Here is a 16991-nt window from a genome sequence, read left to right as displayed (position 1 = left end):
CAAACACAAGGAGACACACAACGTTGGTAACCCGGTTCGGCGATCCCACTCGCCTACATCCGGGGGCCAAGCCCGGAGATAAACAATCCACTAAAAAGAGGTAAAAATAGATGAGTACAAACACTCGTCACTCACACTCTCAACAATAAAAGCTCACTACCCTCTCTAGAGATTGTTTGGTGCTCACACACTCTCCTCGAAAAGAGTCACTCAAGAGTCACACCTTTAATCAGCGAGCAAGGGTAGCTTATATAGGCGCCTCAGCGTCCCCAAAATATATAGCATACCTCTTTTAGAATCTCGCATGGCTACTAATTTAAAAACTCGCTGAAAATTAGTCATTGCGACTCCCGTTGTAACATAAGTTCTAACATGACCCACGATCTGCGACTTGGTCGAGTTACAGTTACGTTGCGGGACGACCTCGAAGACCCATCAACCTCCCGGTCGTGCTTAGTCAGAGTCGATCGCAGCCCAAATCTCCCGATCCCATTGCGGCCAGACTAGCCTACCTCCTCGGTTCCTCATCACGCAGTCCCTCGCAAGGCGCGCGTCCTTGTCGTCTTCCATGAAACTTGCCAAACTTAGTCTTCAATTCACCTAAATTTGGTCTTCGAAAGATTCTCCAAACTTGATCTTCAATTCACCCAAGTTTGGTTCTCAAATCTTGCCAGTTAATAGCCTTGATGATTCTCATCAAGGATTCTTCAAATCGTATCTCCTTCATTCGCACTCATGAATAGATCTTTCTTTAATTAAGCTCCACCATATTTAGTCTTCAATCAAATCACCCTAAATATGGTCTTGATATGATCTTGTCTTCGAGTTGTAGGCGTTGCAAAAATAACTCCACCAAGATCTTTCAAGATAGCCTTCACCATGATCTTCAAGATATTTGGCTCCATGTTGAGAGACTTACTAAAAATAGCTCCATCGAGATCTTGAGATGTTTGCCTTGCACTCAAGTCTCCTTGCCATGTCACCATGCTTGCCACATCATCAATTATGCTTTGTCACGCTTGGTCTGCCACGTCACTTTGGTCTATGTGTCAAATCATGCCAATAAATAGTGCGGTTGCACTAACAAATAGCATAAAATTATTAATTTAATTAATATAATTGAAGCTCATCAGCATCATCATAATAATAATAATAATAATAATAATAATAAAATTTTATTAGTTATCAACTTTTCAAATATGCTAACAACCGGGGGACGGAAATCCCTTGGCTCAAATCATCTCGGACTTGTCCTCAAGTAAGCACAATGCTAATTAATGTGCTACAGTGAGACATAATGAAGGGTTAGTTGAGTTGATTAGTTTAGTTTTTGTTTTTTAAAAGTTTGTTGCAGGTCTAGTAGATATAGGGTTGGACGATTCAGATTTATTAAGATATTGTGCAAAAATTAATTGAACAGTTTAAATCAAATTACTGCATCCCACTTTTCATTGTGTCACTATTACAAGCATAGTAATACTATTTATCTAACAATGACGAACTGTTGGATCGCAATCCAACTGTTGATAGCAATTCTACAAACGGCCCCAGATGATTGAACCTCTACGTATATATATATATCCATATATATATTCATAATTATATATTATATATATAATTAAAATATTAATCTTTTATAATTCATATGAAAAATACTACTTTTTTAATTCTACCTCATATTATTTAAAATAAATTAAATAAAAATAATAAAATTACTATATTAAACTAAATTTAATGTTGAGTGATAATAAATAATATAGTTAGCCAAACATAAATCCTCAAATATTTTTGTTTTTAAACTTTATATAGATTTTTTTATTGAACTTATCAATACAAAATTATCAATATTTAGAATATTACTATAAAAATAAAAATAAAATCCTAAAAAATGCAATTGCTATCGTAAAATCTCTAAAATAAAAAAAAAACATTGCAGATCTCATGGATTGGTGAGTTTTTTTCTATTTGATCAATTATCTTCAAGTTTATGTTTTATTTTCATTATAGAAATTTATCCTTTTCTCTCTTGTTTGTTTTATATCTAATTTAATTTTTGTGTGATTATTTGTTGTGTAAAAGTATTTATATTTGTTGAATGATGTTAGATATTTGTTAAATATTTGTTTTATTATGAAAATTATTGTGAAAAAATGTTATATACTTGTGATTAATTGTTATGAAAATTTTAATTATTCATTAGATTATTTGTTAAATAATTGTTGTATTTAATAATTGACTTTTATATATGAATTTGTTTAAAGTTGTTTTTTAATTGCAGTATTTGTTAATTTAGTGTTTAACTAGTTAATCGCTAACTATGTAGATATGATAGCGATTTTACACATAAACCAAATTTTGTTAGATGGATAAATATTTTCTATTTTTTAAATATTGATTATTATAATCTCAAGTTTAAATTAATAGATTTATTTAATATTTTAAAAAAATAAAATTTAAATTTAGCACACTCTTCATTTTAGTTCTACTTCCGCCACTGCTAACAACATCTTGATTTATTAACATCTCTTTCTCTGGATGGCCACATTGTCCATGAGGCTCATTTAAAAACTCAGCTCAAATAGGGTGAGAGAACAAGTGGATTGAAATATTAATTTTTGGTCCACCCATGTCTCTCACTATAGTTTATCGAGCTTTGTATAAAAAAAATATATATAAATAAATAAATAAATCCAAACGTAAATCTCGCACAAAAAAGGGGTGCATGTGAAGATGACATGGCATGGCATGTGATGTGATGGGAAAGACATATGACTACATATATATACATATAGATATATCCATATATGTAAACGCATGTGCTTCAATCACGTGCTGGGCTTAGTGAGGGCCCACTTGGTGGGCCTCAACGGCCCATGAAGACAAGCACTAGCCACCTACCCACGTGGCCCAGTCGCTGTCAATCCTCCTATTCCCGGGCCCATATTAGTATAAGTCCCTTAAAAGCCCACTATTTAAACCAATGGTTTATCGCCACGTGGCTTAACAGTCTGAACTTCATGAACTGCTCTGATTGGGAATATCACTGCATAGCAGGCCTTTTGTTGGCCCAATGATGTACACGCTTCTTTATTATTTTACTTGATGACATTGTGGGCCCATGAGATATCAATTAATTGATATTTAAAGACTAAAAAAAGATTTTAGAGGGTAAAAATTGATAATCATGGAATTTTCAAAATCCATAAAAAAAGTTTTTTTAGAATATTAAAAAAATACAACCTAACAGAATTGATCCATTAAAAAATTGTTAACGTGACATTTAAAAAATTTCGAGTTCAAATCATACTACACATAATGATGATAATATATGCTCAATTATGAATACAAGTTTGTAACCCACACTATTTATCATTATGCCCCTAACAATGCTCGTAGCATCTGGAAAAAATTTGCTCTTTCCTCAATTTTATGTGTTTCTCACTGCTGTCAATTTCTATATGCACATAAAATAAGTTAAATAGTATCATAATATTCTGAACTTCAGTGAAAACTGTAAAACCTGAGGAAAAAAAACAGAGAAGTAAAAAACATACCCACAAAAAAATATCTTATCAGTATGAGCAACAAAGCTGCATTATGAACTGCAAATGTTACTTCAATGCAAGAAGATATGCAGACAAGAAGATTGGCAGAGCCATCTCAATCTCATTGCATTATTCCAAGCATAATTCACACTGATTGATTGCTGTAAATGGTCATGCACTCACTTCAATGAAAAAGCTGATAAATCTCAGCATTTCAGTGAGATCTTCAATGTTCTGTATGTGCCTGTCAGCATCTACATGAAGACAAAATAAGTTTGGTATCATAATATTCTGTACTTCAGTATAACAATAACTTTGCAGTAGAGAATATCTTATCAATACAAACAAAAATCCAATCTAATACAAAGATATATATAAGAGAGCTTTCACTATGCTCATATGCTTGCAGATATACATTTACAAGTCTGAAGCTAATGGTTGTTTTTCAGACATGCATAACTAGCACATAATTAAATGCATATATGAATATACAGAGAGATGCAGTACAACTATGGATTGGGTTCGTCGGAAAGAAGGCTTTGCTGGCTGTCTCCAGTTCCCCATGCCATATCCTTCCACAGTCTTTCGACTTGCTCGAAACTTAGTCCCTTGGTCTCTGGCACAAAGAAGATGACGAAAGCGAATGCTACAATGGCAATGCCTGCTAGGATCAAAAAGGTTCCTGCAGTGCCAACCAATGCAACAACGGAGAGAAATGTTTGTGCCACAATCAGGTTTGATAACCAGTTTACAGTGGCTGACATACCTCCACATACCCCACGATAAGCTTCGGGATAGATCTCAGAGTTCACAGCCCATGGAACAGGACCCATTCCCGGTGAGAAAAAAGCAATGTAGAGAACTAGACCCAACACTGCAAACCACCCAAGGTTTGTTCCACCACAGGAACCTTGGGTGGTGAATGAACTACAAATGCCAGAACTTGCACCAGATGACTGCAAAAGGAATGCACCAGATAGTATGAAAAGGGAGACTATAACACCTAGTAGGCTGGTGAGTGCTAAACGGCGTCTGCCACATCGGTCGATGAGGTAGATCCCAACAATAGTCCCGGCAGCATTCATTGCTGCAACAATCAATGATAAGAGAAGCGCTAACTGGTTAGAAGAGAAGCCAGCCATCTGCACAATTGTGGGACTGTAGTACATCACTGTGTTGATCCCTGTGAATTGCTGAAACAACTGCAAACATGAAGAGTTCAGTGACTGAATATGAAGGTAATATAATTGTTATATAAATGATTGAAGCAACTATAGTTGATTTCAAGCTTGAGTGTAGAAGAACCCAAAGCCTCGAAATATGGATAATTGAACCAAAATGAAGATTGTAGTGACAATAACACAAGTTTGAAGCACTGAAATGAATGACTTTGAAAGTACAATAAGGTTTACTTATTCTAATTAATAGGAAATAAACATAAGATATAGTTAACTAAGTCCTGTACTCTGAGGATCTGGGTTGTTGGCAGAGAATAACAGACGCAGCCATGCTTAGGGATCTCTCCATCCGTCACACTCTTTATACTAAAGAAGAAATTAGTTTGAATTTTAAAGGTCATAAAAAGCTTATCCAAATCTATTATGCTAGTATTTATCAGTCCTAAGATGAAATTTAATCTGCATGCCGATAAATCACATTTAACTTGACATTCAACAACAAAAAAATGATTTGAGCAGAGTGCAGACTCCAATCTGAAGTTGATATTAGCACAGCTTGCTAATAGGCACAGGAAATAGATGGTTCTCCACCAAATCAATAAATTATGGCTTTCTTTGTGCGCACATAAAACATAGCCATTAAATGAATTTCTTCCCAGATTTTGTTATTTGTACTTTAAGTGGGGCTGAGACCCTTCAGAAACCAAAAACATGGCTACGGTTTTTTACCTGAAGTCCTGCTCCTGTAAAAAAGGCAAGTCTAATTTCCTTGGATTTGAAAACATCAGAGTAACTGACAGAACTTTCAAATTCAAGATGATCAACTGAAGCAACAGAGAGCAAATCTTTCTCCTCCTCTAAACGAACAGGATCATATATTTTGGCAAGAACTTCAATGGCTTTGGCTTTCTCATTCTGCATTATATGCATGGAGCTACACGATTAAAAGTTTTATCCAGAGAATATGTGACACATGAAAAAAATTTCTCAGAGAAGGCTTCACCTTCATATAAAGCCAACGGGGAGATTCAGGCAGCAAGAGCATCAATAAAAACTGTAGAATGGCTGGCAATGCCGCAACTCCAAGCATCCAGCGCCATGTCCCTCTTACCTGTTTGAAATGAAAAATTCACAATAATTAAAAATACCCAAAAGGAGGATGCCAAGGCTAGTTTCCAATTAGAATTAAGCATGTATATAGAACAGCCACGAAACATGAACTATGTAATGGCAACTATAAGCATCCAACTAAATCCAATATATCCAAATCTTTGATTTTTTTTTTAAAAAAAAACCTTAAACTCATTAGCAATTGTCAACCTGATTTCTTCAGCATTGAGTTTCAAATGTTATACAATTGTATATCAGAAAGTTTAGCAGCTCATAAGTTCGTCAATCTGAACTTCCAGTCAGTTAGATACAGATTCCAGTAACCTTGGAATTCATTGAACTCATATACCCCACATATGTCGGAAAAAAAATTGCGCACATTTAAATGGTGATGAAGTTTTCATATTGATTACCTTGTGTAGGAAAATCACCTAATCACTAATAAATTCTATGGGAAATATTAAAATCTTGCTGACTAATACTCCTGTCTAAATATGTATCATTAGTTTTGCTTGTGGTTCTAATCACTGCTTGTGGTTCTCCCTAGTTTTGCTCCCTTGTTTGTTTCTGTCTTATCTTCATGTACTTGAACCTTCCTTCTTTTTAACAAAGTTGTGGCTTATCCACTTTTGTCAAAATGTGTGTGTACATATATATATCACTAGATCTATCCTTTATTGAAGACTTCACAAGGTAAAGGACTTAGTCAAATGATGGAGAAGTTTGGCTAATTACTTCGACTTCAGTGTCTTTTCCCATCATGATTTCCTTGCTTGTGGTTAAAATTCTTTAATCAGATAGTTCAGCCTTTCTCACTCTTTTCAAATTTGCCAGATTGTACTTTAAGTTACTGATACTCAGAGGTGCAACATCTGCCAATCTACATGTCTATGAGCATTAGCAAGTTGCAAAAACAAATATTTTCAAAACATTTTTGGCCATGATAGAGTCTAATGGTCTTCAACAACATAGTTCACACATGAGACCTCCTCAAAGGGAAAACTGAAAAGTAAGAGTGGTATGCATTAGGATTTTAATCTTCATTTGGCAAAGATGGATTGGTCCTCAAACTTCAGACTCCTGGTAAAGTAGCAGCAGTTCCTTAATTGTGACATTAGAAAGTTAGCGCAAGTTACAACAAACCTTAAAAAATAAAAATAATAAAAGCATTGAAGAGGAACTAGATATCATAGCAAGGCAAAAATATCAGATCGAGCATAACAAACAAGAGTGACATGCACAAAACACCTCACAAGTAGTTGCAATATAAGAAATAAAAGGCTGAATAAGATGGGAGTTTAAACAGCAGATAACTATTTGAAGATTTGAGGATGGAACAATATAATACCATTTGCGGTCTGACCATTTTTCTTTTTCTTATGCATCCCGGAACAAGGTGCCATGATATGCCTTTTTGTATTTAGTATTTGCAGACAAAAGATGGTGTAAAACGTTAGGTGCAAGTAAATTTAAAGTAAAAGTCATAGCAAACCAACTTCCCTTGGCTTCTTTATGGCGCCAACCCCAATGCGAAACACCAGGAATTCAACTCCAAGACATTTGCATGGAATTTCTCCTTCAAAATGATGCAATCAAAAAACTTATCGTAGATGTTGTAATACAGGAGGATTGTGGTAAAAATTACAGTGAACTAAATCAATAATCTAATTAAGAAGTGCAGTTGGGGGTCTTGTTCAGGTGTAATTAATTCCAAACAGAATTCAAATGACATCACGAACTGTCCAATTCGGATTACAAATATGATGCCCATTCTTCTCATTAGTCATATAAACATTGTTGCTTGTTTATCATGCATGCTCTATTTTACACAGACTATGGCATTAGATACGGATATCGCAAGACCTATATCAAAATATTTGGCATATGGAGCATATGCAATTAGTATGAATTACTATGGATACAAGCAAATTCATTTATGGACGCATGAGAAATAGATAAAAGCAAATCATTAAATGGAAGAAGGCAAGATGAATATCACCTCCGTAAAAGCAAGATTTACAAGGTATGACAGGAACTGTCCTCCTGTGATCATGAGTACATTTGTGCCAACCAGCCCTCCCCTGATTTCAGATGGAGATACTTCTGCAATATACACAGGAGCAGTGACAGAAGCTACACCGATGCCAAGACCTACCAAGAACCTTCCAAATATAAGAACATAAGGATCTGGTGCAGCAGACATCACAAGAGATCCTACTGTGAAAACCACATCGGCAAGGATAGTGGCTCGCTTCCGTCCATAAGCGTCATTTATTAAACCACCTCCTGCTGCTCCAATCATTGCTCCTACTAAAGCCATGCTAACAATTGTTTCCTACCAAGTACATAGATTCACTATCTCAATTGCAAATAATTCTTGTCCAAGGCTTTCCCCAGAAGTGCCCAACAACATACAATTAAAATTAAGTTTTTCTCAAAGAAATTATACCTGCAAGAAACTATTCTGGCTGACAACCTCAAAATCATCTTTGATGTAAAGAAGAGCTCCGGATATAACACCTAGTGAACGCAAAAAGTAATCAACTGTTAATATCCTTAACCATAATCAAACTCTAACAAAATTCTAACAAATATATATATATATATATATATTTACGAAGTGATACTTGATATGAAGAACAAGTTCTTGATATTTCAAACAGCATCCATGTTTAAACTACGACAACTCCAACAACTCCAGTAATAAATGTCACTATAAAAAATTGATTAGTATGCATAAACTCCGTGGAGAAGTTTGAAACTGCATACATGTAACCCTTGATTCAAGCAACTAATTAGTATCCCTTATTATGTGAGGTCCTGTGTTTGAGTTATAATGCTCCAATATTTTGTGGAAATATATTCTCAATAAAAGCCTTTACAAACCCATTACATATTATATTAAATGGAGCTGAAATAATTGCTATTACTAACAAAAAAATCATCATTCAAGGATACTTAATTTTCATGTATATACAGTTTTAAAAAGGGTATGAATAGAAATATTTTTGTTATTCTGGGCATTTTTATTAGGCTTCTATTCACAAAAATGTAGTCCAGTAATGAAGCAGTAAGTGCAAACAGAGAACAAATAAAACTAGATTTTCCTTTTTGCATTATTGTGGTGTTTCCAAATTATAGAGATCAAACAATTCATATGACACAGATGTTTGCAAAAATAAACAAGAAAGACGCGTCACTTTCGATAGGGCCCTTTTCTATAAAGTGTGCACTCCCTTATCCATATCATGCAAAAGCGTCCTTTGGTGGCTACGAGAGGGCGAATCATTTGACAAAATTTACCAAAAAAATATATAATAAAATGTTTTATATATCCAAACGTCTTAAAAATAAACAGCAACAACACAACAATCCTTAGAAAAACTAAAATTTTTAATAGAAAAACCAAGAGACTGGACCAAATAAGTCAGTTCAACAGATATATCTATATAAACTTTTAGATAACGAAAGGTCTAAAAACAATAGGAGCTTTTGAAAAAAGCAATTCTTAGAAAAGCATTTTCTAAAAATTTTTTGGGCAATAAAAGAAACTAAGAAACAGGACCAAGTATGCCAGTCAAACAGAGCCTCGCACTCATGTCAGAAGGAAGCAAAAGGTGAAGAAATATAGGTATATATAATAAAACTTTTTAAACATCCAAAATTCTAGAAAAAATGGGAGCTTAAAAAAAACAATTTTTAGAAAAACAATTTCTAAAAAGTTCCATTTTTGAGTAATAGAAAAACAAAGAAGCAGCATCAAATAAGCCAGTTCAACAAGAGTCTCATACTCATGTCAAAACGAAGCAAAAGATGAGATATATATACATAGTTGTAAAGACATGTATCAAATTACAAACTTCACTCTAATGCACTGATTCAATTAACCTAAGCATCAAAGATCACTCTTTTCATCAGAAACTCACCCTCAAGCCGGAGATCACCAATCAATCCAACACCAAACTATTGAAATCCTTAAAATCCAACAATCGCATGAAAACACAGAGGCAAAGACAGATCAAAGAACACACACAGACCTGTATCATAGCCAAAGAGCAATCCCCCGATCCCAGCCGTGATTGTGAGCCCGAGAACGTATCGATTGCTAAAATAAGACACGCTCCTCTTCGGACCTAGCGATTCCGAGCTCCCTGGCGCCGATTCAATCGTCATCTTCTCCCCAACTCGAGATCAAAACCCCAGAGAGAGAACCAGGAACGAAATCGAGAGCCGGCCGGAGAAGTGTTGGCCTAAATCGAATGATGAAAAGCGCGAGATTTTGGAAATAAATCACAGGATCAGCGTTCGACAGCGCTTTTATTATTATTCTACATTATTTTTTCTACATACCCCCCTGAAATCTTTTTATTTACAACCCATGATGTTCTTGCATATATCTCCCTGTCATTTTTTTATTAACAGCCAACCCGTAATAATTTCTGTTACAATTACTCATAATTGTGAGTAGATCATCATCATTATCTCAAAATCTAAGTTTAATTCATTCGACAGAATTAACTGGTTGAATTTTCTCATTTCTAGGAATCGTGGACTAGCCACTGATAACTACCGAGAGGTCTCGAGTTCAAGTCTCTGCGATTACAATTCACTTTTGAATCTCTTGTGGGAGTTTTGTATAAGGAATATCTCTCGTTTTTCACTCTAGGGTTATATGGCAGGAGGATTTATCCCTAGGAGATTAGTCAAGTCAATTCAATTGGTACACCTCTGCACCTATTTGTCTTTTGCTTTTTCACTTGTTATTATACTTCATATGTTCTAAAAAATATTAAATAACTAATAAATATTAAAACTCAACCAAGAACAATAATAATAAGATTGTCTCAGAAAAATCAAATAATTACATAATTTTAAAAAGTAGCCTAATAGTGATATAAGATATACTGGTGAAAATAAATAAAAAAATTTATAGCCAATAATTAAAATAAGTGTAAAAATAATCAATTAGTTTAAAAAATTATAACAAAAAATTACAGAAGTTTTTTTATGATTGTTTAGAATTTTGAAAGTGAGGATTACTTTGTAAATATATGAAACGAAAGGGGGTATGTGTAAGAGTAGTTTTCTTTTTTATTTTTATGTCTTTCTTTGTGTCACGTTGAAAAAAAAAAAAAATATATATATATATATATATATATATATATATAAACACCATTCCTGGCAAAGAAGTTTAATTAAAACTAAGCTCTAGAGTGGAATGGTATGACTCGTATCTATTAACGAATACCTAATCGCCACGTGGTTCGTGTATGATTGTTTTGTTTGGCGTTTAGGTGAAGGATACCACTGCAAACCTTTTATTCTCTTACACTTGTCGAAAAGTTAGTGGCTCTTAGAAAGTGGTACGTTGTGCACGTGAAACTGCGTGGACCCAAACCATCTACCGTTAATTTTACCTCGAGATATATTTAATTCTCTCATGGACGGTGGATAATGAGTCGTACGATTTCATTTATGCGGATCATTTTATTTTTGAGAGTAATCAGAACCGAAAGTGGGACAGGTGGCAGGATCTCATTCGTTGGACAAAGATAAATTTGTCGTTTTGCGCGTAGATTGGCCGGTCTTGTAGGACATGCAATTTGTTGGGAAATTTCTTTTTTGGACCACCAAAAAAATGTGAAATAATTTTTTTATATATAAAAATGAGGGGCATGTGATATAATATTCAAATGTGGTGCTGGAGCCAACGTACGGGATGTAAATGGGGACGAGAATCCCCGTTTTCCGTGGGGACTCACCCGGTGGGGGGAGATTCCCCGAAATAACCCCCCGCGGGGCGGGGAACGGAGGAAAACTCCTCCCCGCCTCGCGGAGCTGGAGCGGGGAAGGCATTCCCCGCCCCGCTCCCCATGGGGATCCCTATGGGGATTCCCCAATTTTTAACTATATATATATATATTAAAAATAACTTATATGATTAGTTATTTATTTTTTAAAAATAATTCAATATGAATATAAGATTATAATGACCAAATATGTGGGTTTCAAAAAAATATATTTCTAGTATTTATTAATAATGTTTTAGACTTTAAGTAATACTAGTATTACTCCCTTGTGATGTACAAATATATATATATATATGAAAATTTTAAAAAAAAATTAATATTTTTTTATTTTCTATAGAAATTAAGGTAAAATTAAGATTAAATAAAATAAATTATTTATGAACTTCAAAAATATAATATTTTTATAAAATTAATTTTATTATATATTATGAGATAAAAATAAATAAAATATTAGTTTAAAAATAATATAATTTAGTGTTATGTTATAAATATTTTTAATATTATTAAAAATAATATTGGTAAAAATTTCATGAGAAATTGATGAGTGTCAAATAGGTTTTCTACTTTTAATATATATATATATATATATATATATATATATATATATATTTGATATATAATATTATTGAAATTTTATATAATAAAAATTGCATGGGATCCCCGATCCCGTGGGAGTGAGTGGGGATAATTTTTCCCCTGTGGGGAGTTTGGAGGCGGGGAATCCCCGCCTCGTGGAAGCGGGGACGGGGACCGGGGATCCCATTCCCCCGCCCCCGCCCCCACTTACATCCCTGAGCCCAACGACCATTTGGCCCATCGCAGGCGTCGGGTTACTGCGTGGGGTGTTCTCGCCGAGTGTCGGCGTGGGCTCCGAGTTCGATCCCCATCTCGCGAGATGAGAGTGCGGTTCGGTGGTGAGTCTGCTCCCCACGTGTTCGTCCCAGTGGGTTCCCAGACTTGTCGCCTTTCTCATTGTGATGCTGAAATTATTAGAACTAATAATAAAGAAAGATAAATTCGTTATGAATTATGAGCTTATTTAAATTGGTTCATGAGAAAAAAATATATATTTTTATGTTATGTATAAAGATTTTTGAAAGTTTTTTTTTCCAAATAATTAAGTTAAATTGTTTTGAACAAATTAATTCATTAATGTTTTTCTAGTTTGTAAGTTATTTCGAATTTTTATTTTTAAAAATCCTTTTCGAGTTAGAAATTATTAAAATAGATTATAAATGTTTTTTATTTATATAAAATATTCATTCTATTCATTAATAATAATAACAATAATATTTGATAGTCTATATTTCACCAGGATTGGACAGAAACCATATGCATAATTTGCTAGAACCCATGCTCCATTGGTCTCTTACCCTAACTTACCTCGGTTGATAAATACCCTCGCAAATAAGATTGGGAGAAACTCATCATGGGTATCAAGTATCAAACACAAGGATATCGTTGTGAAATCTAAACTCCTTTTGGAGGTATGCTCATCTTAATTAACTTAATGCTCACCACATTGCTAACTTGTTAGATGCCTATATTCAAGCTTCCAAGCGTAGTGATGAAGGTAATCAATTGAATACAAAGAGTGAAAGAGATCCCCTTTGATATGGCTTAAAAATTAACAAACAGGACTGGTGTCTGGTTAATTAAAAACACCTATGTAAACCTGTGAAACTTGGGGGATGGGGTGTCTTTAATCTTAAGGAGTTTAATCTTGTCCTGTTTGGACAAAATAGTGGTGGAAATCTCAAAGGGATTAGAGTATTGGAACAGATCCAAAATTATTCAATTTAATTACTTCCTTGATAGACCCAAACGGAACTTGTTCCAAAAACAAACTTTGAGGAGTTCTTTCTTTTGCAGCTTATTGAGTTTGCATCCTTGCATTTAAAGCTTGCATTATACGTATTATTAGGGACTATAACACCACTTTTCTTTTGGTGAGATGGATGGATCAACATAAGTGTGCTTATCAATTTATGGCTATAGGCTTTTAATATCATTCAATAACTAATGGGATCGATCAAATCTATCATTTCCATGACATAACTAACTCTCGCTGTAGTTGGTCCCATGACCCTTCAAATTGATTCACTAGTCTTTGACATTTAAATCACATTGACTTAAAGAATGGTGCCTCACCTCAAATGACAAATTTTCAGTCACATCCTTTTTTTATTGCTTATCGAGTGATGGTGATGGAAGGTGCTAAATGACGCCTCTCACATGGAAATGCTTTTGTCCCAAAAAAATTAAAATTTTCACATGATTAGCTTTGGGATAACAAAATTATCACACCATAAAACTTTGCAACCCTGAGATACAATAAACCCTCTACAACAACTTTCGTCATTTGTCATGCAGTAGTAGAAATGATGGATCGTATGGTGCTAGGTGGTCATTTTATTGAGTGCTTTTAGAATCATTATGGAGGCCTTATAATGCTCGGTAGCTCCCTTGTTCTATATGTAACCTTTTGGGAGGCTTGGAGGCACTTTCTTCAAGTCAAATATAAAAGAATGTGAGTCTTACTTTTGAGAGCAATTATCCCGAACATATGGCTAAAGCCAAATAATGTATTTTTTAACTCCACAACATGACAACTATTATTGATAATTATAAAAAATGATCATATGTCTTTTACGGGTGTATGCATCTGAATTTAAAGAGGGTCAAATTTGAAGATGTAGCCAGTTTAGTAAAGCAAAGTCTCACTTTCTTGGGATCCCATGATGATGGTGTACAAGATCATGGTGTACCATAGTTTAATTAGAATACGGGCTAAATTGATAGTTAATTTGTACTTGTCGTCGGTTCGGAGAAAGCCTTACCACCTTTCTTAATATTCACTTTATGCACTCTCATTATGTCTTCATTATCTGTTAGACACCTCTAGTGGTTCGATGCTCTGTGTCTCCTTTAATTGTGTTGTTGTAACTTCTATTATTTGTATATATCAATCATCCACTTTATTAAAATGTGTATGTATAAATATTAATAGTAATTATTACAATAATAATTATAGTTACTGTAATTGTTATTTTATTATTATTATTATTATTGTTTATATAATTAGTGTTAACATTGGTGTCATTCTTAATATTAAGGATTTGAACGTAATTATTTAAAACATTCAAAGGCATTTTCTTTTGAAAATTTCTAAAACTTCTACGGTTAATTGGTCTAAAAAATAGTTAACTTATCCCGTAAGCACTTACAAAAATATCTATTTCTGTGTTATTTACATTATTTTTACATAATTTTATATAATTTTGTGATAAAAACTAAATTAGAACTTTGATTATTGAATAATTCATTGATTTGGCTTGACAAGGGAAGAGTCCAAAATGTTGTCGAGGAATCAAAGAATAAATATTAGCCATAAATTAATTGCATAGGTTCTATCAACTAAAAAAATAATTTATGCAGGCCTTACTCACAAACCTAACTTTGGATGATGACTTCACATTATTGAGCGTATGATTTTTTGTACCATTTGAGCGTGTTGAAGATTTGCCTTAAATTTTTGAAAAGCCAAGGTCTATTTATATTTTTAGAGAGATAGTTACATATATAATCCTAGTTTTATTTTTTATTTTTATGAGGGTGTTGAATATTTGTTTATATATTTTTATATATTAGCCACCCAAAATTAATTAGGGTTATGAAGAGAGTTTCTCTGAGACGTAGGAATCTTGTTTTATCTTGGAGTGCTCTTCTTTGTTCCGGATTATTTTTCCGGTGAAACTCTTTGTTTTTGAATTCCCTCTCATATCTTTGTAAATCTCTCCTATATTTTGTTCTCTTCTTCACATAATGGATTGCTTTTGATTGTGTCGTCAGTGGTTTTTCTTTTTTAGGGTTTCCACGTAAATCCCTGTGTTATTTATTATGCTTGTGATTTTTTTTGACTTACATCGGTGATTATCTAATTGTCTACTAAATCTGGATCACCCTATTTTCCTTTACAGAGCGTATTAAAGTTTGTTAATATGCAATATGGGTAAATTATTTAATAGGGTACTAAATTATGTTTTTTTTTTTATTCTAGAGTCAAATTTCAATTTAAATCAAAATGGTTAATTAACTTTGTTTTTATTTCACATCCGAGAGAATCTGGTATAGTTTTGATGATTTGATATTGGGAATTTTTTATCAGTAAATGAGTTGGAATTGTCAATGTGTCATGTATGTCTTGACATAGAATTTTAACATCTACATCATAAAAAAAAAGATTAATTTAAGCCCCAAAATAAGAAAATGCCATAATTTCATACTATGCAAAAAAAAAAAATTATAATATGTTTGAAAATATAATAAAGATGTTCATCTTTTGTACTTAATTCTATTCTCTTTTGTACGTTAATATTTTATTTATTTAAGCTAAATTTGCACTTGAAATTATAATGAGCTAATAACAAGGATTATCCTACTATGCATACTATAATGTTTTTTTTATTATTTATTATTTTTTTTATAAGTGCGACAAATCAGAAGTATAAAAGAAAATGATGCTCCGTCCATACACCTTCACCTGACTGATACAAGATTTGAGTTGCAGATCCATTCTCACAATAGAGGACCTCTGCCATCACTACATTCAACACGTATTAAATCCAGACCATGAATTCTTACAATATATGTTTTTTGTAGTGGAGTCAGTACTACAAAGTATTGAATCCTTTGACTCATCTCACAGTACTGATCTACAATTTTAGGATATGTTTATATAATATAGGGATTTTATTTATATTTTTGTAATAATTTATTTCACACTTTTTATTGTAAGAATTGTATATTTATATTTTTTTATATACAATATTACTATAAAATCACGCTCAAAATTTTAAAAATTCTCATGTGAAGCTAGGAAATTTGCCAGTGCTAGATAATGTTAGATGCAACCCTATCAGCATAGGCACAAAAGAGGGTGAGTTCATTTCTTGCCCTTATGAGTGTAGGGGGACTTATCTCTTATGTTATGAGGACAAGCACTAACACTAGTTCCCTGATCAAGTGAATAAATTAGAGACAATTTTATAATTATATTCAAATTAAAAATAAAATTATGAAAATCAGAGATATTTTGGAGAACTTAAAAGATAGGGGATTTAAACTTACCTGAAAAACATGGTTTTTTTTTAATAATAAATTTAAAAATTATTTTATTAACTGGGAATTTTTTCAATTCATGAAATAGAGGTTTATATGTACACAAAACATGATTTGATTAAAATATATTTTTATTTAATTATTTGAAATTTAAATATAAAGACGAAGACCAATATGGGCCGGTTCAAGTGCATAGCCAATGCATTTGTTCATAGAGTTTTACATTT

At 33.2% G+C, this 16991-nt stretch overlaps 1 protein-coding gene across 1 annotated transcript; it reads right to left on the bottom strand.

Moving 5' to 3' along the window:
• Nucleotides 1-3842: 3842 nt before the first annotated feature.
• LOC120270450 (inositol transporter 1-like) lies at nt 3843-10127 on the bottom strand. Its single transcript, XM_039277456.1, has 6 exons — nt 9871-10127; nt 8283-8353; nt 7833-8168; nt 5727-5834; nt 5453-5638; nt 3843-4747 (listed from the first exon to the last, which is right to left on the bottom strand). Exons 1-6 carry the CDS (start codon nt 10004-10006, stop codon nt 4055-4057), a joined length of 1530 nt encoding a protein of 509 aa, XP_039133390.1. The 5' UTR covers nt 10007-10127; the 3' UTR covers nt 3843-4054.
• Between the last annotated feature and the right edge of the window lie 6864 nt (nt 10128-16991).

Source organism: Dioscorea cayenensis, chromosome 10 (genome assembly GCF_009730915.1).
Source record: "Dioscorea cayenensis subsp. rotundata cultivar TDr96_F1 chromosome 10, TDr96_F1_v2_PseudoChromosome.rev07_lg8_w22 25.fasta, whole genome shotgun sequence".
Classification (NCBI taxonomy): domain Eukaryota; kingdom Viridiplantae; phylum Streptophyta; class Magnoliopsida; order Dioscoreales; family Dioscoreaceae; genus Dioscorea; species Dioscorea cayenensis.
Note: the sequence above shows the minus strand (reverse complement) of the source record. Positions and strands in the feature narration are given on the sequence as shown.

What these genes read in the sequence shown, in the direction of transcription:
- LOC120270450 (XM_039277456.1), bottom strand. Translation starts at nt 10,006, where the DNA reads ATGACGATTGAATCGGCGCCAGGGAGCTCGGAATCGCTAGGTCCGAAG. An exon ending in TAAATCTTGCTTTTACGGAG is followed by an intron (nt 5,835 to 7,832) that starts GTGATATTCATC and finishes CATTTCAAACAG; the next exon opens with GTAAGAGGGACATGGCGCTG. An exon ending in TTACAGGAGCAGGACTTCAG is followed by an intron (nt 4,748 to 5,452) that starts GTAAAAAACCGT and finishes TCATGTTTGCAG; the next exon opens with TTGTTTCAGCAATTCACAGG.